The 22,881-nt window shown below is 42.7% G+C and overlaps 1 protein-coding gene across 1 annotated transcript in view; it reads left to right on the top strand.

The window, feature by feature from the left end:
- Positions 1-22,881, top strand: part of ADAMTS12 (ADAM metallopeptidase with thrombospondin type 1 motif 12) — a 207,559-nt gene that overhangs the window by 127,761 nt on the left and 56,917 nt on the right. The window contains exons 7-13 of the mRNA XM_081942601.1: positions 904-1,053; positions 3,824-3,967; positions 7,329-7,473; positions 14,047-14,139; positions 16,771-16,916; positions 18,625-18,794; positions 20,814-20,947. Of these exons, the coding sequence (XP_081798727.1) occupies positions 904-1,053; positions 3,824-3,967; positions 7,329-7,473; positions 14,047-14,139; positions 16,771-16,916; positions 18,625-18,794; positions 20,814-20,947 (982 nt within the window). The remainder of the gene's footprint in view (positions 1-903; positions 1,054-3,823; positions 3,968-7,328; positions 7,474-14,046; positions 14,140-16,770; positions 16,917-18,624; positions 18,795-20,813; positions 20,948-22,881) is intronic.

Below are 22,881 nucleotides of genomic sequence, written 5' to 3'. Positions count from 1 at the left end.
CAAGGTTTTACTTTACTTTACTTTTATTCATATTTCTAGACCGCCCCCTCTCCCAAAAGGGACTCGGGGCGGTGTACAGTCAATGGAATACATAAAAGAATACATAAAAGAATACATAAATAAATCAATACTTAAATATTTAAATACATAAATAATTAAATGCTTATATGAAGGAGGTTATAAGAACTGTACATTCAAGTAAAGCATTTAAAATACAATATTTAAAAAGACCCCTAAAAATACCCCAAAGAATTAAATTTAAAATAGTTCCCCAAAAATTCCAATTAAAAATATCTGCCAGGAGGTAAAATAAAACTATGAGTGTGCCAGGCCGGCTAATCGAAACAGGTGAGTCTTTAATTTTTGTCGGAAGGAGCAGAAGTCGGTGGTAGTTCTAACATCGGGGGGGAGGTCATTCCAGAGGGTTGGGCCCATCACAGAGAAGGCTCTACTCCTAGGCGCCGCCCGTTGGCATTGCCTGGTGGACGGCACCAGGAGAAGTCCCTCCCTGTGAGAGCGAATTGGTCGCAAGGTTCTTTCCAACTTGTACTGTTCTTCACATTAAACAAACAAGAGCATCTATGAGATTATTATTACATTTTTTAAAACTTTCATAGCCCCTTCTCCTTGTTTCTATTATTTAGGGGACGCATAAAAAGAATGTGGTTACAAAAAGGAGGAAATGCAGAGCCAGGAAATCTGGAGGTTGAATCTTGATTTCTGATGAAATATGAACCTTGGTAGATCCCCAAAAGTGATGTTTGCACCAACCTCTTTGTATATACTTTCTTAGAATTAAGAGCATTAAAAACAGTGGCCCCATGTTCTGAGTGTGGGATTACCTTGAATACACAGGGTTTTGTTTTGTTTTTTTAACATCAAGCTTTTTTGCTGTGGTCACAGAAAAGACATTTGTGCTGGCATGAATCAACCCTGTGAAACCTTAGGCTTGTCCCATCTCTCAGGAATGTGTCAACCACATCGGAGCTGTAACATCAATGAAGACTCTGGCCTACCTTTGGCCTTCACAATTGCCCATGAACTTGGACACAGGTAGGAATAAGTTGGAAGTCTTGTGGAGGTGGGGCAAATAGATTTTTTTTAATTGTTCAAGCAGAAATTGAATAAGACTAAGGATACACAACATAAAGTAGAATATAATTAGTAAAAAAAAAAGTTATGCATTCTCCACTTCCCTTCCATTTATTTCTTCAACTGCTAACCAGTGGTGGGATTCAAATTATTTTATTACCGGTTCTGTGCGCATGGCTTGGTGGCTGTGGCAGGGAAATGATACTGTAAAATCTCCATTCCCATCCCACTCCAGGGGAAGGATACTGCAAAATCTCCATTCCCTCCCCACTCCAGGGGAAGGATACTACAAAATCTTCACTCCCTCCGCACTCCAGGGGAAGGATACTGCAAAATCTTCATTCCCACCCCACTCCAGGGGAAGGATACTGTAAAATCTCCATTCCCTCCCCACTCCAGGGAAAGGTTACTGCAAAATCCTCATTTCCTCCTGATCAGCTGGGACTCGGGAGGCAGAAAATAGATGGGGGCAGAGCCAGTCAGAGGTTGTATTTTTTCGGTTCTCCGAACTACTCAAAATTTCCGCTACCGGTTCTCCAGAACTGGTCAGAACCTGCTGAATACCACCTCTGCTGCCACTAACTATTTATTTCTACTTTGAACTTTAAACATATTGGAAGTCTTGATAAACAGAGTTGTTAATGGGATCCTTCTTGCTCTCCTGGCTTGGTTTTTTTCTTGCAGATGTTTCATTACCAAACTAGAGAAACATCAGCTAGAAAGGAGTGAGGTTTGCTCTCTGTTTATATACAAGTGGCTTGCCTTGTCAATGAGGGTGAGAGTGATCTTTATTGTTCATCTCTTGGCTAGCTGCATCTGGCTTAACCACAAGGACATGTTCTCTGGAAGGAAACAATCCCATTTGGCCACAGTGGTTACTTGGGAAAGGGACTTAAGAGTGTGCAAATGAGCAAAACTTAACTAGAGGCTAAATCATACCACGAAGAGCTAAGGGAACTAGGTATGTTTAGCCTAATGATGGGAAGGCTCAAGGGAGACATGATACCAGTCTTCTAATACTGGAAGGGTTGTCACAGGAAAGAGGGCGTCCATTTATTCTCCATAGCTCCTGCAGGCAGAACAAGAAGCAGTGGGTGGAAGCTTGTCAGTGGGCGATTCAACCTGGAAATAAGGATGAATTTCCTGATAGTGAGATGATTCATCAGTGGAACAGCTTGTCTCCGGAATTGTGGTTGTTCCATTGCTGAAGATTTTCAAGATTGGACATCCATTTGCCTGGGATAGCATAAGGACTCGTATTAGAAGACCTTCAACATCCCTTCCAGTTCTATGATTCTCTATCAAATAAACTTACCATTAATAGCATTATTTAGCAATTAAAGTGTAGGAAATGCAGCTTTTATTTCATACAGTACCACTAGGATTATGCTGATTGTATATGTTCCCTTTGTGTCCTTATACTGTAAATAAAAGGTCAGTCTTTTTTTTTTTTTTGGCTGTAGGAGGTTCTTTGAATCATTCCAATATTTGCACATCCTGCTTTTTAATTTAAAAACTGATTGCCATTATGAATTGCCTTTAATGTAATCTGTTAATAGTAACCAAAATATATTAAAACCAACTTTTACTGTTTACACAACCCTCTTCATCCGTTCTCTGAACTTCAAGTATTTTTTTAAAAGGCAAACAGGATGCTAAAGAGGATACCCAAATGGATTGCAATCAACCAATAAGCTGATCCTAAATAACCTTCTTTAGGTTATTTAGGATCAGCTTATTCAGCTTATTCAGAATCTCTTGTGGATAGATGGGCTGCAAATGAATTAATAAATAAATCAGCTGCCCTGTTCTCGTAAGATTTATAGTTAGCACAACAAAGAACTTCAAAGTAGATTAGATTAGATTAACACAGTTGGAAGGGACCTTGTAGGTCATCTAGTCCAACTTCCCTGCCCAAGCAGGACACCCTACACCATTTCTGACAAATGGTATTCCAATATCTTCTTGAAAGCCTCCAGTGATGAGGCTCCCACAACTTCTGAAGGCAAGCTGCTCCATTGGTTGATTGTTCTCACTTTCAGAAAATTTCTTCTTATTTCTAGGTTGAATCTCTCCTTGATCAGTTTCCATCCATTCTTCCTTGTCTGGCCTTCAGGTGCTTTGGAAAATAGCGTGACCCCCTCCTATCTGTGGCAGCCCCTCAAATATTGAAACACTGCTATCCTGCTATCATATTTCCCCTGGTCCTTCTCTTCACTAGACTAGCCATGCCCACTTCTTGTAGCCATTCTTCATATGTTTTAGTCTCCAGTCCCCTAATCATCCTGGTTGCTCTACTCTGCATTTTTTCTAGAGTCTCAACATCTTTATAGTGTGGTGACAAGATGCAGTATTCTAGGTGTGGTCTTACTAAGGCTTTATAGAGTGGTATTAGTACCTCACTTGACCTTGATTGTATCCCTCTGTTAATGCAATTTAGTAGTATGTTGGCTTTTTTGGCAGTTGCTGCACACTGCTGGCTCATATTTAACTGGTTGTCCGCTAAGACTCCAAGATCCCTCTCACAGTTACAGTTTATATGTGTACTTTTGGTTTTTCTTGCCTAAGTGTAAGACTCTACTTTTCTCTACATGGAATTTCATTTTGTTAGATAGGGCCCAGTGTTCAGGTCTGTCAAGATCCATCTGGATCTTGAGCCTGTCTTCTAGGCTTCCGTGGCAGAACTTTGTGTTTTGATATTTATTTATTCTGTGGGTTTCCTTCCATTCAGTTTTGGCATCCAGCACGATGGAAAAGAAAATGACTGTGAACCAGTGGGAAGACGGCCATACATTATGTCTCGGCAACTACAGTATGATCCCACGCCACTCACCTGGTCACGATGCAGCAAGGAATACATCACCCGTTTCCTAGAGTAAGTCAAAGTGACAATTTGAAAAATGGAACAAAATTGCTCTCAGCATCTTGCAGCTACCTTGGTGCTCATATATTGGACTAAAGGCTTACAGATGGATGAAGATGGATCCACGGGTATATTTTAGGAGCCCGGAAGGAAAGGATTTTTCTAGAGTTATATCATAAATCTTGTGCTGACATAACAGTACTCAAGTCAGGCTTTGCATTGGATAGTGATGATTGGATGTTATATGTACTGTATTACCTTGAATATACTGTAAGTCACTACAGGTGATCCTGATTTAGGGATCACAATTGGAACGAGCAACTCGGTTGTTACTTCTTTATCACTGTTGATAAACTCTGAGCTTGTCGATCAGAAAGGTTGGCAGTTTGGGAGTTCGAATCTCTAGTGCAGTGATGGCGAACCTATGGCACGCGTGCCACAAGTGGCACGCGGAGCCATTTGTCAGGGCACACGAGGCGCTGCCCTGTCAGCTGGCCAGCTGAGCTCACCTTTTTAAAAGCTATTTTTCGCCTTCCCCAGGCTCCAGAGGCTTTATAGGATTCTCAGGAAGGCGAAAAGAGCCTCCCCGCCCGCCCCCCCCCCGGAGGCTTCAAGGACCGTCCGGAGGCTTCCCTGAAGCCTTCGGAGCGCTTAAAACCACCCTCCGAGCAAACCGGAAGTTTCCGGTTTGCTCGGAGGGTGGTTTTAAGCGTTCCGAAGGCTTTAGGGAAGCCTCCGGATGGTCCCTGAAGCCTCCGGGGGGCATCCGGGGAGGCGGGGGAGGCTCTTTTCGCCCTCCCCAGGCTCCTATAAAGCCTCTGGAGCCTGGGGAGGGCGAAAAAAGCATGTAAAAATGGGGGGGTCGCGCATTGCATTATGGGTGCGGCACGCCCGCACACGCCCCCCCTGCGCTCCCCCCACTTGTGGCACGCGAGCCAAAAAAGGTTCGCCATCGCTGCTCTAGTGCCTTGTAATGGAGTGAGCTCCCGTGACTTGTCCCAGCTTCCACCAACCTAGCAGTTCGAAAGCATGTAAAAAATGCAAGTAGAAAAATAGGAACCACCTTTGATAGGAAGGTAACAGCATTCTGTTTAGTTGTGTCGGCCACATGACCACAGAGACGTCTTCAGACAGTGCTGACTCTTCGGCTTTGAAATGGAGATGAGCACCCATCCCCTAGAGTCAGGAACGACTAGCACATATGTGCGAGGGGAATCTTTACTTTTACTAACTGAATAGTCACTATTCAGTGATTATTGATAGAGAACTAATTGTAATTGGGATGCTCCCTTTGTTGATTAATCCTACCTGTCTTATTTTGGATAAAAACTAACCCAGCTGTACTCTCTGCTATAAAATAGACTATTTCATGTGTAAAATTAATTTCCCCTGCAATATCTCATTTTAATTTCAAAATAGTCTTGCTAGGTGAAGCCACCTAAACTGCAAATACCATGCTATTCTTAGGTATATGACATCCAAGGTCACATGTGGACTTCTAAGTTGATGAATTCTTCCTATCTTCCCACTGTAGTTCCCAAATCATCTGTCAAACACCTTCCAGATTGTTGGGTGATGCACTGGAAGACATTCTGAGAATTCTTCTAGGGCTGCAGCAGGAATAGGAAAACACAGTCCCTGCCATTTTCACTGATGCAATTTAACGCTCTGTTAGATTAGATCCTGTAACAATGAAGGTCTATCTTGCTTATTGACAAGTGATGAACTATAAATCTAATTGTAGTTATTGAAGAGCCCGGGTGGCGCAGTGGTTAGAGTGCAGTACTGCAGGCTACTTCAGCTGACTGCTAGCTGCAGTTTGGCAGTTCAAATCTCACCAGGCTCAAGGTTGACTCAGCCTTCCATCCTTCCAAGGTGGGTAAAATGAGGACCCAGATTGTTGGGGGCAATAGGCTGACTCTGTAAACTGCTTAGAGAGGGCTGTAAAAGCACTGGGAAGCGGTATATAAGTCTTAGTGCTATAGCTTTTGCTATCAATAACTCCACATAGTAGGCAGTGAAATAACAACACAATTTTTAGGACTTTTCCCTCTTCATCCTTTTTAGATGATTTTTCCCACTCTGAAAATGTATTTAGCTTGTGGAGAATTTTATTTAATTTTAATATTTTACTTGACCGTCCACCCAATAGGTGGATATTTGTGCTATTGTTACTTGACTGCTTATATGGCAAGGGCAGCAGTTGGCCAATCATGGTTAAACTCAAAATAGCTAAGTAGGGTTAAACAGTCTTTATATATGGAAGGGATGTTCGTCTGAGGGCTATAGGCGAGGCTGAGTAATTTTAAAAACATTCTAAAAAAAGAGCAAAGGCAAAATATTTTCATCCTGTTATTAGGAAAACATGTGGATGTGTGCATAGGTCACCAGAAGTCAAGCTTAATTTATAAGAGCCTGATTTTAATTGACATTGAATTTTGCTGATGTGAACTTGGGACAATAGGGGGGGGCATTAAAGAGGGCTTGGAGTTTTCATCTACTGCTTTAAACAAAATATTCCAAGATCAACATTTCTTCAAATGACTTGCCTCTTAAATCAAATCATCATACTCTGAATCATGTCATTAACTTATTAGAAAATGAACTGATCAAAACAGGATGCTCTGATGAAGCTGTTGCCTGACCAGCATTGAACAGGACAGTATCTTCACCTCCTACACATAGTTGCATATAATATTTTTTGCAGTAAGGGATCACAAGAGCCATCATGGACAGTCTGGCTTGGAAGGATTCATCCATCATCAATATCTCCATTTTATTATTTTTATTATAAGTACAGAGCCACCTTTTTCCTCGCGGGTGTCACTGGATCAGCCACTCAATCAACAACTTCTTTAGTCTCCACCATCTAGTAGGTGTGCCACTTGTAACACAAGACATTTAGAAGGAACCAAGTTAGTGGTTGATATAGAAGTTAAGGAGTGGTTGGTATTTCTGTCCTTCCTTGAAATATGATATTTTACTATCGTTGTCCCCATTGGTTTGGCCGAACTAATACTGGTTTGGCGGCCTGGTTGCTGGAACCGGCAGCGACCCAGCTTGCTACACCCCTGAACCGGTTTTCCTACAGGGCTGCCATCTTGATTCTTGGTTCTGCGCCTACGCAGAACAATTGTAATTGCACACATTTATTTATTTTTCTTTTTAAAATGTTTTGCGCATGCGCAGACCTATTTTTGTGCAAATGTGCGCATGAGCGGAGTGAAGCAAGTAAGCATGCGCAAAAATTTTGCGCACACTGAACCTGCAGTAATACTGGGAGCAACTCACCCCTGGTTGCCCCACAATAATACTGAGCACTCCCTTCTGTCCTCGTAATTTGTGAAGAATTAACCCTAGATGTCCATTGCAGCCACGGATGGGGCTTTTGCCTGGATGATGTTCCCAAGAAGGAAGATCTAAAGCCACCATTCATTGCACCTGGAGTCGTTTATGATGTTCATCACCAGTGTCAGTTACAGTATGGACCCAATGCAACATTCTGCGATCAAGTGGACGTAAGTTCATGTATCCAATATTGATGGGGCTTGTCATTAAAAACAAAACAGGAATGATCATATTTTATTCTTACATTATTGATTTGGCAAATCTCTATACCTATACCTCTCACCTGCGTGACTCTGGTTTACAATAAAACCATACAATCACATAAAAATAGTGTACCGTGTTTCCCCGAAATTACGACATATCCTGATAATAAGGCCATGCCACATTTTTCTGGTGGGCAAAAATATAAGCCCTCCCCCACAAATAAGCCCCCTGGACAACCCCTCACCTCTAGCCAGGCAGAGTGCTGCTCACAAATCTAGTGGTATCCCGAAGGTGCCAAGCCACGGGAACCGGGGGCGGAGGCAAAGGTGATTGCGTTGTTAGCACCTTCGGGATACCGCTAGGTTGGTGAGCAGCTCTGTGCCCAGCTGAAGAGAGGGGTTGCTGGGCGGCTGCTCTCTTGCGAGCAGGCTCCCAAAGAGCCGGTCTGGGCGTACACTCTATGGTTGTGGGCCAGCTGCCGGCAGAGCATACAACCATAGAGCATAGGCCCAGAGCGGCCACTGCTGGAAGACTCGGTTTGGACACCGCAGAGACAAAGCCATGTGGCGGCGGCGGATGTCCCCTGGCTCTGTGGAGAGAGCTGGGCCAGGGCATCGTGAGTCTGGGAGGTGCGCAAACGAGAACGGAATAGCTGCTCATGCAACCCCCCTCTCCAGCCATGCAGAGTGCCATTCACTGCCATTTCGAAGGTGCCAAGCCGCGGGAGTCAGGCGGCAGCGAACAGGCGCTCACGTGGCTTGGCGATACCCCTAGGTCAGTGAATGGCGCTGTGCCCGGCTGGAAAGGGAGTTTGCCAGGTGGCTGCTCATGAGTGTGGTCGCTTCATGGCTGCTGTGTTGCATTGCTGCGACAGCGCAAAACAGCCATTCGCCCCTGACGCTGTGCCTGTCTCTTTGGGAGCTCGCTCACAAGAGAGCAGCCACCCGACGACCCCAAAACAATAAATCCTCCCCTCATAATAAGGTCCAAGCCATATTTTGTGTGTTACAAGAAAATAAGACCCTGTCTTATTTTCGGGGAAACACAGTAGCTAAAAACAAAGTTAAATACAGAATCAAAACAAAATTTAAAATGGAGCAGTTGAAAAGTTAAAAAAGGCAGAGGGAGCACTTTCTAGACCAACCATGCTTACTGCTAAAGAATATGAGCCAGCCGTGTGCAGCAGCTGCCAAAAAAGCCAGTGCAATCCTAGGCTGCATCAACAGAGGGATAGAATCAAGATCACGTGAAGTGTTAATACCTCTGTATAATGCCTTGGTAAGGCCACACTTGGAATCCTTCATCCACTTTTGGTCGCCACGAGTCACAAGTCACTTTTTTCAGTGCCATTGTAACTTCGAATGGTCACTAAATGAACTGTTGTAAGACAAGGACTACCTGTGCTTCTACCTTTTCACGTGTTCGATTCTACATGTCCAGATGGAGTTTGATTTAGTTCACATCTGAACCATTTAACCCTCATGTCAAATGATAATATTGGAAAATATTTCAAAATCTTTTCTCACCAATATTTTCGGATAATTTAAAAAAACTGGACAAAGGCATATGAGAAAAGAAAAAAGAGGACATTTGTTTTCTGCCTAGAGTTTTTCGGTGCATTTAGCTCCAAATGTGAGACTGAGCCTTGAGCTGACAGCCAGCTGATGGGGGATTTTCCCATTAATCCTACTGACTTGAACTGGTAGCCTAAAGTCATGGAAAGCATTCCCTTGATGTCACAGACTGCAGTACAAAATTGGCTGTGACAATTACATTATCCGTTTCTTTGTGCCTTTTAGCTTCTGCCTTATTTCCTCACAAACTCCAGCTGTACAAAATAGCTCTGCTGGTAATAAAATAGCAATAAAATAAAATTGCATTTTAAAGCTTCCATTAAGTGATATGACATTCCAAAATCCTACTATTAAATAATAAGAAAAATATACTATGTTTGCGTACCAATGTCAGCCCTTCAAAGACTAGGTCACCAGAGTTATAAATGAGAGGAAAAAACGTTAATATTACTTTATTAAAAGGTTATTGCGACATAATCTTCAAAGTCTGAATGTTCTTTCTCCCTCCATTTATCTTTATCTTCATGAAAACCAGAGAGGGTCATATCTGAGACACTTACTCAAATTACACTTTTGTCCCAGAGTCAGATGTTTTTATCTAACTGTTCTCTTGGCTGCAGCTCTTCCTCTGGTCCATAACATTACTCCTATTGCCCTTTACAACTGTAAACACATGCCCACATGCATATCTCCACACAAGGGGATGAGTATGGCTCTTGAGTTGGTCCCAAAAGGCCTTCTCTAAGAGTCAAAGGGAGGAGAATAGTAGCCACCCTTGTTTCAGGAGTGGGTCTGTCCCCAAAAATGCCCAACGTTGGGCTCTCTCCCATCACATTTGCTGGTGGTGGGAGCCATTAGTAAGTACTATATGACCATCTGGATTGGATAGGCAGAGGCTATTTGGAAAAGATGGTCTCTTAGAAATCCGGGTCTTGAGTCATATAGGTCTTTGAAGATAGCAACTACCGTGACATGCCCAGCTAAGAAGCCCAATCGGGCTTTTCAGAGCATGCGCCATAATAAGCCCTCCCTTGAAAATAAGCCCGCCCCCAACTATTTAAGCGCATGTGCAACTGGTCCCCACTATTACCACTGTACCACCTACCGGTACAGCTTGCATGGCAAAAAGAGGGCTCGACGCAAAACCAGCAGCAGGCGAAGCAAAGTGCTTCCACCTCCCGCCCTTCCCTCCCACGCAAAAAGAGCCCACCGCAAAAACAGCGGCAGGCGAAGCAAAGTGCTTCCACCTCCCGCCCTCCCCTCCCGCTCAAAAAGAGCCTACCGCAAAAACAGCAGCAGGCGAAGCAAAGTGCTTTCACCTCCCACCCTTCCCTCCCACGCAAAAAGAGCCCACCGCAAAAACAGCGGCAGGTGAAGCAAAGTGCTTCCACCTCCCGCCCTCCCCTCCCGCTCAAAAAGAGCCTACCGCAAAAACAGCAGCAGGCCAGCAATGCCATCACCCCCTCCTGCCTGTTCTTTCTCACGCAAAAAAACACCGCCCATCCCAATGGTAAAGGCAGCCTGCCTGGTTCCCTTCCTCGCGTTCCTCGCCATTGTGCTCAGGCAAGCGGCTAGTTAAAAAAAAACCTTCTCGGGAGTTCAATCAAACATCTTGAAATCGCGAGAAGGGTTTTTTTTTAACCAGGGGCGAGGAACGCGACAGAGCTGGAAAGGTAAGAGGTGCGCCTCGCTTCTCCCCCCCGCCACCCCTCGCTAAAGGGACGGCGGGGAAGGGAACCAGGCAGGCTGCCTTTACCATTGGGGCGAGGTGGGTGGTGTTAGGCCGCGAGGCGTGCCTCTTACCTTTCCAGCTCCGTCGTGTTCCTCGCCATTGTATTCAGGGAAGCCCCTGGTAAAAGAAAACCCTTCTTGCAATTTCAAGATGTTTGATTGAACTCGTGAGAAGGTTTTTTTTTACCAGCCACTTCCCTGAGCGCAATGGCGAGGAATGCGACGGAGCTTGAAAGATAAAAGGCGCGGTTTGCTTCTTACCTGCCCCAGAAAATAATAAGCCTTCCCCTATAATAAGCCTAAGGCCTATTTCATGGGGCAAAAGAAAATAAGACCCTGTCTTATTTTCGGGGAAACACGGTAGGCTACGACAAAGTTGAATTGTACTTGCAAACACACTAGTCTCCAGGTCAGGTCCAACAGCAGTGATGTAATAAGGTAGAACCAAGGTTGCGGGTAAGTAGGTGGGTCACTGCCAATTAAATATGAGCCAACAGTGTGTGGCGGCAGCCAAAAAAGCCAATGCAATCCTAAGTTGCATTAACAGAGGGATACAATCAAGATCAAGTGAGGTACTAATACCACTCTATAAAGCCTTAGTAAGACCACACCTAGAGTACTGCATCCAGTTTTGGTCACCACATTATAAAAAAGATGTTGAGACACTAGAAAAAGTGCAGAGAAGAGCAACCAGGATGATTAGGGGACTGGAGACTAAAACATATGAAGAATGACTACAGGAAGTGGGCATGGCTAGTCTAATGACGAGAAGGACCAGGGGAAACATGATAGCAGGATAGCAGTGTTTCACTATTTGAGGGGCTGCCACAGACAGGAGGGGGTGAAGCTATTTTCCAAAGCACCTGAAGGCCAGACAAGGAATAATGGATGGAAACTGATCAAGGAGAGATTCAACCTAGAAATGAGAACTTTTCTGACAGTGAGAAGAATCAACCAATAGAGCAGCTTGCCTTCAGAAGTTGTGGGAGCCTCATCACTGGAGGCTTTCAAGAAGATATTGGAATACCATTTGTCAGAAATGGTGTAGGGTGTCCTGCTTGGGCAGGGGGTTGGACTAGATGACCTACAAGGCCCCTTCCAACTCTGTTAATCTGTAAGTCTTTTTCTCAGCCTCAACAACATTAAAATGTGAAGACCTCAACTTCCAGAATTCACAGAGGAACATTGCTGTAGCCTAACTGGGAAATGACAAGGGTGACTCACTCAGGAAAACCTGTTTGCCATTTATAATCATCTGCTTCCTACAAAAGATTTTCTGTGCTGTTCTGCAATAATAGAAAAGTATCAAAGCCAAAATTAAAACCCAGTGGAAGACATATTTATTAATGTTATTATTGGGTGTGATTTATTCACACAGTTCTAAAATCTGAAACTACTTTAGAATATACAGGAAATAGTTTTTGTGTGTGAAAGATGCTTAATAAATCAGCGTAGCAGATTAATGAAGGTAGAAAGCAATTTCCTCAACTTGGCAAAATATTAGAACTAAATAAACAACAAAGTAACAACAACAAAGTAACAACAACTGCACAATGAGCACAGAATTCTTAACATTTGTGTGCACAGTGGAAAACAAAACATTTTGATAGTAGAAATTGCTGACATAGGATCAGCAATTTCTATTTCAAGATGTTTTGTTTATATGTATGTAATATAACATTTATTAAAAAGTGATTGATATCAATTGAAATCGGCTAGTATCAATTCTTTTCTATTTCATCTTATTTCAGTAGAGATGAGGTCTATTATACTGGATTATTATGCCACAATTAGCTGAGATTAGACAGCATACTAAAAAGCAGAGACATCACCCTGCCAACAAAAGTGTGTATAGTCAAGGCTGTGGTTTTCTCAGTTGCAATGTATGGCTGTGAAAGTTGGACCATAAGAAAGGCTGAGCGCCAAAGAATGGAGGCCTTTGGACTATGGTGCTGGAGAAGACTCCTGCGAGTCCCTTGGACTGCAAGCCAATCAAACTGGTCAGTCCTAGAGGAGATCAACCCTGACTGCTCTTTAGAAGGCCAGATCCTGAAGACGAAATTCAAATACTTTGGCCACCTAATGAGAAGGAAGGAATCACTGGAGAAGAGCCTAATGCGGGGAAGGATTTGAGGGCAAAAGAAGAAGGGGACGACAGAGAATGAGATGCCTGGATGGAGTCACCGAAGCAGTAGGCATGAGCTTAAATGGACTCCAGAGGATGGTAGAGGACAGGAAGGCCTGGAGGAACGTTGTCCATGGGATCGCGATGGGTCAGACACGACTTCACAACTAACAACAAGAAGAAGAGAGGAATCTAGTATCTTGATGACTATGTTGAAGAAAAGATAAAAATTCCGTGCCTGCTGTTTTTGACTAGCCTACTTTGAGAGAGGACAAAACCCTCACATTTCTCTTACAGGTCAGGGCCTGGAATTAGGAGCTGAGGGTGTAGGTGAGACAAGGATTTCCTTCACTAAGGAAACAAGCACAGCATTTCAAAACAAGCAAACAAAATTCTAGCTTACATTTATTTCAGCTACAATACAGCCAAGCCAGACCTTCCCAGCTTCTTGTTATTGTTGGAACGTGTCGTTCCAGATTCCTTTCAAACTGGTGTAAAATCTTCAGGCAGGAATGCTCCCTATTTTCCATTCTGCTTAGCCTAGATTCAGTGATTTAATGGGATGAGAAATATTTGCTCCCCCCCCCCCCAAACCATTAGTGAGGTGTAAATAACCTTCATGGACCTTTCTAGATTCCCCAGAGTTCAAGAGACTTACGTTTGCTGCTCAACAGGAAATGAGTATAGGATTGGAACAAAATGCAATGTTTTCTCTCCTGGGAGTTTATTCTGTTATTCATTTAATAAATCGGCCAAACGACTAAGTTTAAGAAATAATTGTATCCTGTGCAACTCCTGCATGAACCGAGATGTACAGATCTCTTCAAAAAAGTCAAAATGGTGACTGCGATTGCACCATCAAAGCCCTTTTGAATGTTTATTGCACATGTGTCATGCAGATAATAAAGGGGCAGGGCTTGGAGTTTACAATCACACCTGTCATTGTGACTTTTTTGACCCCAGTTAACAAGGGAAGAACACTTGGTGCTATCCTGCTTCATTGTTTTTTGTTCCTATGTTTATCAAATGTATTTCTCAGTCCTCTTAACATTCCATAAAGTGTTTATTGATGTGTGCTATTACTACATTTCACATTATTGTTCTTTCAGAATATTTGCCAGACCTTGTGGTGCTTTGTGAAGGGTTCTTGCCGTTCCAAACTGGATGCCGCAGCAGATGGGACAAGATGTGGGGAGAATAAGGTGATGAGGGAGTCAAGCTTTTCTCCAAAGCACCTGAGGGCAGGACAAGAAGCAATGGATGGAAACTAATCAAGGAGAGAAGCAACCTAGAACTAAGGAGAAATTTCCTGACCGTTAGAACAATTAATCAGTGGAACAGCTTCCCTCTAGAAGTTGTGAATGCTCCAACACTGGATGTTTTTAAGAAGATGTTGGATAACCATTTGTCTGAAGTGGTGTAGGGTTTCCTGCCTATGCAGGGGGGTTAGACTAGAAGACCTCCAAGGTCCCTTCCAACTCTATGATAAGATGGAGAAGACAAAAATGGAAAAGGTAGCTGGATCCCTGTCTGGTTTTATTAGTGCTGTGAGAATTCAAACCAAACCCTGGTGGCCTCTTAACGCACCATTTTCTTTTCCTGCATCTAAACTTTGCTTTCGCTTCAGCATTTCTCCCAACAATATTTCTGTTGTGAGTTCAATCTGAAATCTTGATCCTCATCTCCGTATTCTCATTTTCTTCACCGGTGAAGCAAGACCTTTTGATCTCTTTTCAAATCGATGCCAGATCCTCTGTCCTGTAGGAATATAAATTCCTTACTTTTTCAGTGTGTTTTTGATATGCTTTGGTAGCAGTGACAGCTCAATGAAAAAGTTTCAAAATTTCGCCTCCATTCCGGGCATTTATTTGTATCAAATGCAGAAGGATTTTGTTCTCCCACCTACTGAATGTTCTTTTGTTTGCCTTTTCTAACTTTTTCCCATCCTTTTATTGCAATAACTGACTCTCCCCTATCTCTGGAAGATCCAAGTGTGTTTTAGACCTGAGCAGATATTTTAATACTTTGTGTCTATGGGACTGTTCACATAAAATATTAAAGTCTTCCACGGGAACTTTGATTTATTCAGAGTCAACAGATGCTGGACTATCTTTATGCCAAGCGATGCCTTCATTTTATAATGAGTGAAGTCATTTATCCAAGATGTCTTTCAGATGCATTCAAATTTTCAAGCAGCCACAGCCAGGGTAATTCTATCACATCAGAAGAACACTAGGTTAGGAGAGACTCATGTAACCATATGCAGTTTGGCGGGTTACATTTGAGAACATTTTCTTTTTAAAATTAGGTCAATTCATCTTGTACTGAAGAATAGAATTACACGAACTTTTAACAGTTGCAAAAGGCTTGAGTACCCTTTGAGAACAGGGCTGAACTTTTCAGAGGACATTTTGGAAGGAAGGAAGGAAGGAAAGGAAGGAAGGAAGGAAGGAAGGAAGGAAGGAAGGAAGGAAGGAAGGAAGGAAGGAATTTGACTTACCCTAGGGAGGTGAGGTGGTAGAGGGAGGAAGGAAGGAAGGAATGTGACTTAGGAAGGATTTTGACTTACCCAGGGGAGGGGAGGGGAGGGAGGAATGAAGGAATTTAACTTACCCAAGGGAGGTGGAGATGAGGTGAGGTGAGGTAGGAAGGAAGGAAGGAAAGGGAGGGAGAGAGGGAGAAAGGAAGCAAGGAAAGAATTTGACTTACTCAAGGAAGGTGAGATAAGGAGGGAGAAGGAAGGAAGCAATCTGATTTACCAAGGGGAGGGAGGGAGGAAGAAATTTGACTTAGCCAAGGGAGGTGAAGTGAGGGGAGGGGAGGGGGGAATTTGATTTACCCAAGGGAGGTGAGGTGAGATAGGAAGGAAGGAAGGAATTAATTTGACTTACCCAAGGGAGGTGAAGTGAGATAGGAAGGAAGGAAGGAATTAATTTGACTTACCCAAGGGAGGTGAAGTGAGGGGAGGGGAGGGAGGAAGGGAGGAATTTGATTTACCCAAGGGAGGTGAGGTGAAATAGGAAGGAAGGGGAGGGAAGGGAAGGGAGGGAGGGAGGGAGGAAGGAAGGAAGGAAGGAAGGAAGGAAGGAATTTGACTTACCCAAGGGAGATGAAGTGAGGGGAGGGAGGAAGGAAGGAATTTGACTTAGGAAGGAAGGAAGGAATTTGAATTACACAAGGGAGGAGAGGGGAGGGAGGGGGAGGGAGGAATTTGACTTAGCAGAGGATGGGAGGGAGGGAGGAAGGAAGGTTCCTGCTAACTCTGAGTTGCAACTGTCTATGAAGATTCTCAGTCATCCCGGTCATGGTTGTCCCAAAGGCGTTTTTTTTTCAAGAGGCAACTGGGCCAGAATGTCTGGTTGCTGTTTGAAAAAAGCACTGGGTGAGTTACAACTAAACAAATTGTTGAATAATGTATATTCTCCAACATTTTCTGGCCACAAAAGGCATGTCCTAACCACTGTATATACTTTATCCAATGGATTATGCAAAGTCTGTAACTGGATCTCCCTTTTTTTTTCCAAATCCCTAACTTTGACTGCGTTCCTCTCCATCATCCAATCTGCTATGAGCTAGGGGAAGGAAACCAACAGGCACAAGAAGGGTTCCATAATCCTTTCCCCATCTGCTTAGGCAGCAATTCCTCTGGATCAGCATGGCACACCATACACCTCTTCAGTTGCATATAAATAGTTGGGCTCAACCTCGGCTTTCAATGAAAGATGTATTCTCTTATGCCGTTACCCAAAGAGCTGCTGTGGTAGACATGTATTTTCATGCCAAACTGGATTTTTTCCCTCCTGACCAATTGCATTTGCTGCTTTATTATTCAGTGGTGCTTCTCAGGTGAATGTATAACGGTGGGCAAGAATCCTGAAGCAATTAATGGTGCATGGGGATCCTGGTCGCCCTGGTCCCACTGTACTCGGACATGTGGAGCTGGCATACAGGCAGCTGAAAGACACTGCAATAACCCAGAGTAAGAACACTGAAGGTTTCAATCTTATAACTTAACCGTCTGGGCCCGAGTACTTAAAGAATGGCTGCATTGAAGGTGGCATTTCCTGTCTTTGCAGTGATCTCTATAGAGCAGGGCTGTCAAACTCATGGGCTGTGGCCGGATGGATCATGTGCTGGCCACGCCCGGTTTAGCAAAAGGGGAGGGGGGAAAGTCCCGATATGTCATATGATGCCACCGTGGTGACGTGAGTTTGACACCCCTTCTATATAGATTCTTTTCCAAGGTTTCATACAGTAACTCTAGCCTTTTGCACGAGTCAGTTTTTTCTCAGCATGGAGGAAAAAAAGAGGGAGAGAGTAGAAATATAGAGGGAGAAGAAATAGAAGGGCTGGTCATTTGGGACTTTGACCAATCTATCAGTGCATGTAGCTTCTAACACCTTACTTCCAATGGAATGGACAGAGCCCATATCATGGTTAAAAGTGCCAGATATGGGAGATTCCGAATTTTAGTCCTGCAATAAGCATTAAGCCAATGGGGTGGCTTTGGGCCAGTCACTCTCTCTCAGCTCCAGGAAAAGGCAATGACAAAAGGAGTTATCCAAACAGTTGCCAGGATAGACCCAAAGGCACTAAAATAATTATCTATCTATCTATCTATCTATCTATCTATCTATCTATCTATCTATCTATCTATCTATCTATCTATCTATCTCTATATCTATCTATCTCTGTCTGTCTGTCTATCTCTCTATCTATCTATCTATCTATCTATCTATCTATCTATATCTCTATATCTCTATATCTATCTATCTATCTATCTATCTATCTATCTATCTATATCTCTATCTATCTATATCTCTATATCTATATCTCTATATCTATATCTATCTGGAAAGGAAAGAAAAGAAAGAAAGAAAGAAAGAAAGAGAGAGAGATGATAGAGTAGAATACAGCATTCAATAGAAAGAGGTCTGCTTATCTTGATTAGATTTTTCTGAAAAGTCTTCATTGTCTAATTAAAGATAATAGAACAATTGGTGTGAAGAGATACAAGACAGTTTGCCAATTTTGATAGGATCTGAAAGAATGTATACATTCTGTCAGCCATAGAATCCAATTGGGTAAATTTCAACCAGTCATTGTCTATCAGCCCAAGCTATCTTATAAGGATATTACTGAAAAAAAATAGAGAGGAAATACCTAGAAAAAAGGCAAAATACAATTCTAAGAAACAAAGAGAAACTGAAAAGTTTCTTGGAAGTAATTTGCTGCTGTGAAAAGGAAGCATCAGTGTGGTACAGTGGTTGGATTCTGTTACTTTTTATTATATTTGTATTTATTCATGTGTATCCCACCTTTATTATTTTTACAAATAACTGAAGGTGACAATCATATCCAACACACCTTCTTCCTCCTACCCTGTGAGGAGAATTGGGCTGAGAGAGAGTGACTGGCCCAAGGTCATGTCAGATTAGCACAAGAAGTGAGAGTTTTGGAAGATATTTTCAAATTTGTATAAATACCAGCACCTCTTATGGCAGTTTTAGGGACCAGCGTGTTTAACTTCCTATTCAATGTAATTTCTTTTCTGAATTTACCTCACAATGTTGATGTGAGGATAAAACGAGAGGCAAGAGTTCTGTATACATTTGCCTCTTGAGAAAGAAGGGATTGGGGGGGAAAAGGTTGATTTCTTTATTTAAAAGTGACTTCTTCATTTTTAGACCACAGTTTGGAGGGAAGTATTGCACTGGGGAGAGAAAGCACTACCGTATGTGCAATGTTAAAGGGTGCCAAAAGTCAACACCAAATTTCCGTCAAATGCAGTGCAGTGAGTTTGATACAGTTGCCTACAAAAATGAATTCTACCAATGGATTCCAGTTTATAATACAGGTAAGGGAAGGGAAAATAATCTGCTAAGAATCTGGATAATAATCTGGTTAACAATCTAGATTTCGTTTAGATGAGTGCTTTCTTGTCCATACAGGCACCATTTGTGACAATACCTCAAAAATATTGGCACTAAAGAATGTTTAGCGATGTGGTGGCTCAGTGGCTAAGACACTGAGCTTGTCGATCAGAAAGATCGGCAGTTCGAATCCCTAGCGCCGCATAATGGAGTGAGCTCCCGTTACTGCCAATCTAGCAGTTTGAAAGCATGCAAAAATGCAAGTAGAAAAATAGGGACCACCTTTGGTGGGAAGGTAACAGCGTTCCGTGCACCTTCAGTGTTTAGTCATGGCGGCCACATGACCACGGAGACTTCTTCAGACAGCGCTGGCTCTTTGGCTTTGAAACGGAGATGAGCACCGCCCACGAGTCGGGAACGACTAGCACATATGTGTGAGGGGACCTTTACCTTTTAAAGAATGGTTCCTTAAGGAGAAGGATGCCGCTACTACAGGTAGTCCTTGACTTGCAACCTCAATTGAGCCCAAAAATTTAGGTTGCTGAGCAAGACAATTATTAAGTGAGTTTTGCCCCATTTTACGATATTTCTTGCCACAGTTGTTAAATGAATCACTGCAGTTGTTAAGTCAGTCACACAGTTGTTAAGGGAATCTGGCTTCCCCATTGGCTCTGCTTGTCCGAAGATCGCAAAAGGGGATGACACGAACCCGGAACTCTTCCACCGTCATAAATATGAGTCAGTTTCCAAGCATCTGAATTTTGATCATGTGACCGTAGGGATGCTGCAATGGTTGTCAGTGTGAAAAATGGTCATAAGTCGTCTTTTTCAGTGCCGGTGTAACTTTGAACAATTGCTAAATGAACTGTTGAGGACTCTCTGTAGTTTAGAATGGACTGCAATGGAGGTTGCTCCTTCCAGCCAATAATCCACTCCTTCCTGGGGTAGATTTTTGGATCCAATGGCTAAAATGCCTTTCTGGAGCAGCTCTTTGCCAAATCTTACCCATTTTGGTTATTTATTTATTTTGTTCTTCCTGTTCCTTGGGTTGAGCAAAGCCAGCAGTCTTTCCTCTCCTTTGCTTTATTACTAAAAAAGGAACATTAATTCTGAGAGCAATTTCAGTATTTCAAGAGGCTCTGTACATTCCTGAATTTTGGGTTGCTGACTTCAAAGAAAGAGGAAAAGAAAAAAAATATCGATACAGGGGTCGTTGAAAAGAAATGTGGGTAGGAGGCAAATTAATGCATATGAAGGATAAAAGAAAATTACATGCCTGCAGCGGAGTGCCTAAATGCCTAAAAGCTGATGTTGTGGCTAAGCTAAAATTAATGCTTTCTGTCCAGTAACAAAAAGGAAAAAAAAACAGTTTATGACTTCTACTGGTCAATTATTGTATTTTCCAAGTATGGACATTTAAGCAATAACAGTTGACATTCTCAGTTCTGGTTTCCCGCTAATAATGTTTTTGGCTCACAAACGCAGTTGAGAATAAATAATTTTGGAAGGTATTTACAAATATGTGTAAATATCAGCAGCTGTTATGGCAGTTTTAGGAACCAGCATGGCAGTTCCATTATGTAAAATGACTCATGCCAGTTGTTGATTTTGTGAGATAAACCTGACTCTCTTGCTCCACCCTCTGTCTACCTGAGAGCTATGTTGTCTCTTATCTGAGAGCTCCCTTCACAGCATCTCTGCCTATTCTCCCTCTCTTGTGTCTTCAGTTGGAATTGCCACTATCTGAGTCCCAAGGTCTTCCTCACATTCCATTACAGTGGTACCTTGGTACTCAACTGCTTCAAAGCTCATCAAATTTGATACTTAGCGCTCCCGCTACTGAACTGATAGTGAAGAAAATAGCATACCATTACTGCTCTGAAGTACTAATTTTTACAAACAGCTTTGAATCTTTAATATCAAATGAAACATGATACTATTAAAGCCTTACAATGTGGCTTTAAAATATGCTTTATTGATGTAATCTTTGGGATTTCTCCTAGTTAATCCTTGTGAGCTGCAATGCCGACCTACAAACCACAATTTTTCAGAGAAGATGTTAGATGCTGTAATTGATGGTACACCTTGCTTTGAAGGAAACAGCTTCAGAGACGTCTGCATTAATGGCATGTGTAAGGTATTGGGTATGTTTCTTTCTCTGGAATCTTCATGGGACTTCAAATTTGCAGACTTACAAAAATGGGCCAGGCAGATTGCAGCTTTATATCCTGGTGCCAGCTTGTATGTCAATAGTGGACAACGTTTTGGTGGCCAAGTTTATCAGAGTTTGTTGCAGAAAAATCAAATCCAGAAAGTACACACAGATAACTGATTCAGCTGGATTAATTAATTTCTTTATATACATAATAACAGTTGAATAAATGTACAATACCAATAGTAGATTCTTTCAACATGGTAGAAGTTACAAACAGGCGAGAACAGTTAATTTCATTTCAGAGTTCAGAGCAGACAGAGTAGTTTCAGTTTCAATTCTCAGCACAGACTCAGATCTGTTTAAGCTCCCATTGGCTGACTTAGTTGCTATGCCTATTTATTGGCTGACCTTGTTACCATGTCTTTCTCAGTCATGAACATTCTAACAAAGTTATTATTTGGGAAGTGGATGATAAGGCAATATGGTAAGGGGTGTGTGATTGGTGTTTTTCTTTATTTCAATCTCTTTTTTATTTCAACATGGGAGGGCAAGATATTATTGAACTTTGGCAATTTTACTGTCAAGATTCAGCAAGCTCTGGAGATTGAAAGTTGCCCATCTCAGCTTTTGGGCTCTTCCCAGATAAGCTACCCAAACTCACCCATTTCTGCTTCAAAGATGGGAGATAGTCTAAGAATAGGATTGGATGGCCAGGATCAGAGAATCAGACAAAAGCTGAGGATCATTGAAATATAAGGTGTTCTAAATGCTGGGACTGTAACACTGTATTTGGGTGGAGAAAAGATCAGAAGTGAAAGTCATTGGCAAGATAACATACTTCATATGATCACAGTGCTTAATCCCAATTAGTGCACTAATATGCATCCTGTGCTTTCCAATGGAGACAGTCAGCAACTAATTTAGAGAGTGGCAAAGATAGCTACTGATATTCCAATGAATTTATCACTGGTAGGAGGTTTGAAAAACCGAACATTTGGGGAATTGAGACCATTAAATATTTATAAACAATAATGTGGCACATAAGGCTGATCTTAATATTTCCATAATCATGATGGGAAGATGTCTTAATACCGTGTTTCCTCTAAAATAAGATGGGGTCTTATTTTCTTTTGACCCCGAAATAAGCACTTGGCCTTATTTTCGGGGAGGTCTTATTATTTTTGAGGTGCAGGAGGCAGTGAGCGTGATCACCTCATGGCTGCTGCTGTTTTGCAATATTTTCAGGGGAGGTCTTATTTTACCACATGCGCTCAAAAGCCTGATTGGGCTTATTATCCAGGGAGGTCTTATTTTTGGGGAAAAGAACGTTGGTCTTACCTGAACGTTTTTTTCAGGAGATGTGGAGGGAGGGGTCACAGAAGGGTTATTACAGCCTGATTGGTCCATTTGACTGAGAGAAAACTTCTTAACCTTCGGCTTCTCCCGTTGGTTCCCAGTTTCTGCGATGTCGTTGCATGCATCTGTAACAACAAACAAAGACAAGGGAAAGCCCCCCCGGGGCCACCCGATCCTACACCTCCCGGACCCTGTCTATCTAACTAGGGCGGGAATGTGACCCCTCCCTCCACATCTCCTGAAAAAAACGTTCAGGTAAGACCAACGTTCTTTTTCCAGTAGAGTGGAGGGAGGGGTCACAGAAGGGACATACCCAAGCTACGTCCCCGGGTGGGTAGACTGGGTCCCAGGTGAAGGATCGGCCACCACCCTCTGGAGGACCCGCCGCCCAAAGGATGCCTCAGCCGAGGCATACGCGTCCAAACGTATGGCACAGCACTGAGACAGCCTTGGTCGCGTTGGTCGATGATCTCTGGAGGGCCAGAGATAGGGGTTGCTCCTCTATCCTGGTCCTATTAGACCTCTCGGCGGCTTTTGATACCATCGACCATGGTATCCTA

The sequence above is a fragment of the Natrix helvetica genome, assembly GCF_964273705.1.
Source record: "Natrix helvetica genome assembly, chromosome: 2".
Lineage (NCBI taxonomy): Eukaryota > Metazoa > Chordata > Lepidosauria > Squamata > Natricidae > Natrix > Natrix helvetica.
This window is presented reverse-complemented; position numbering and strand designations above follow the sequence as displayed.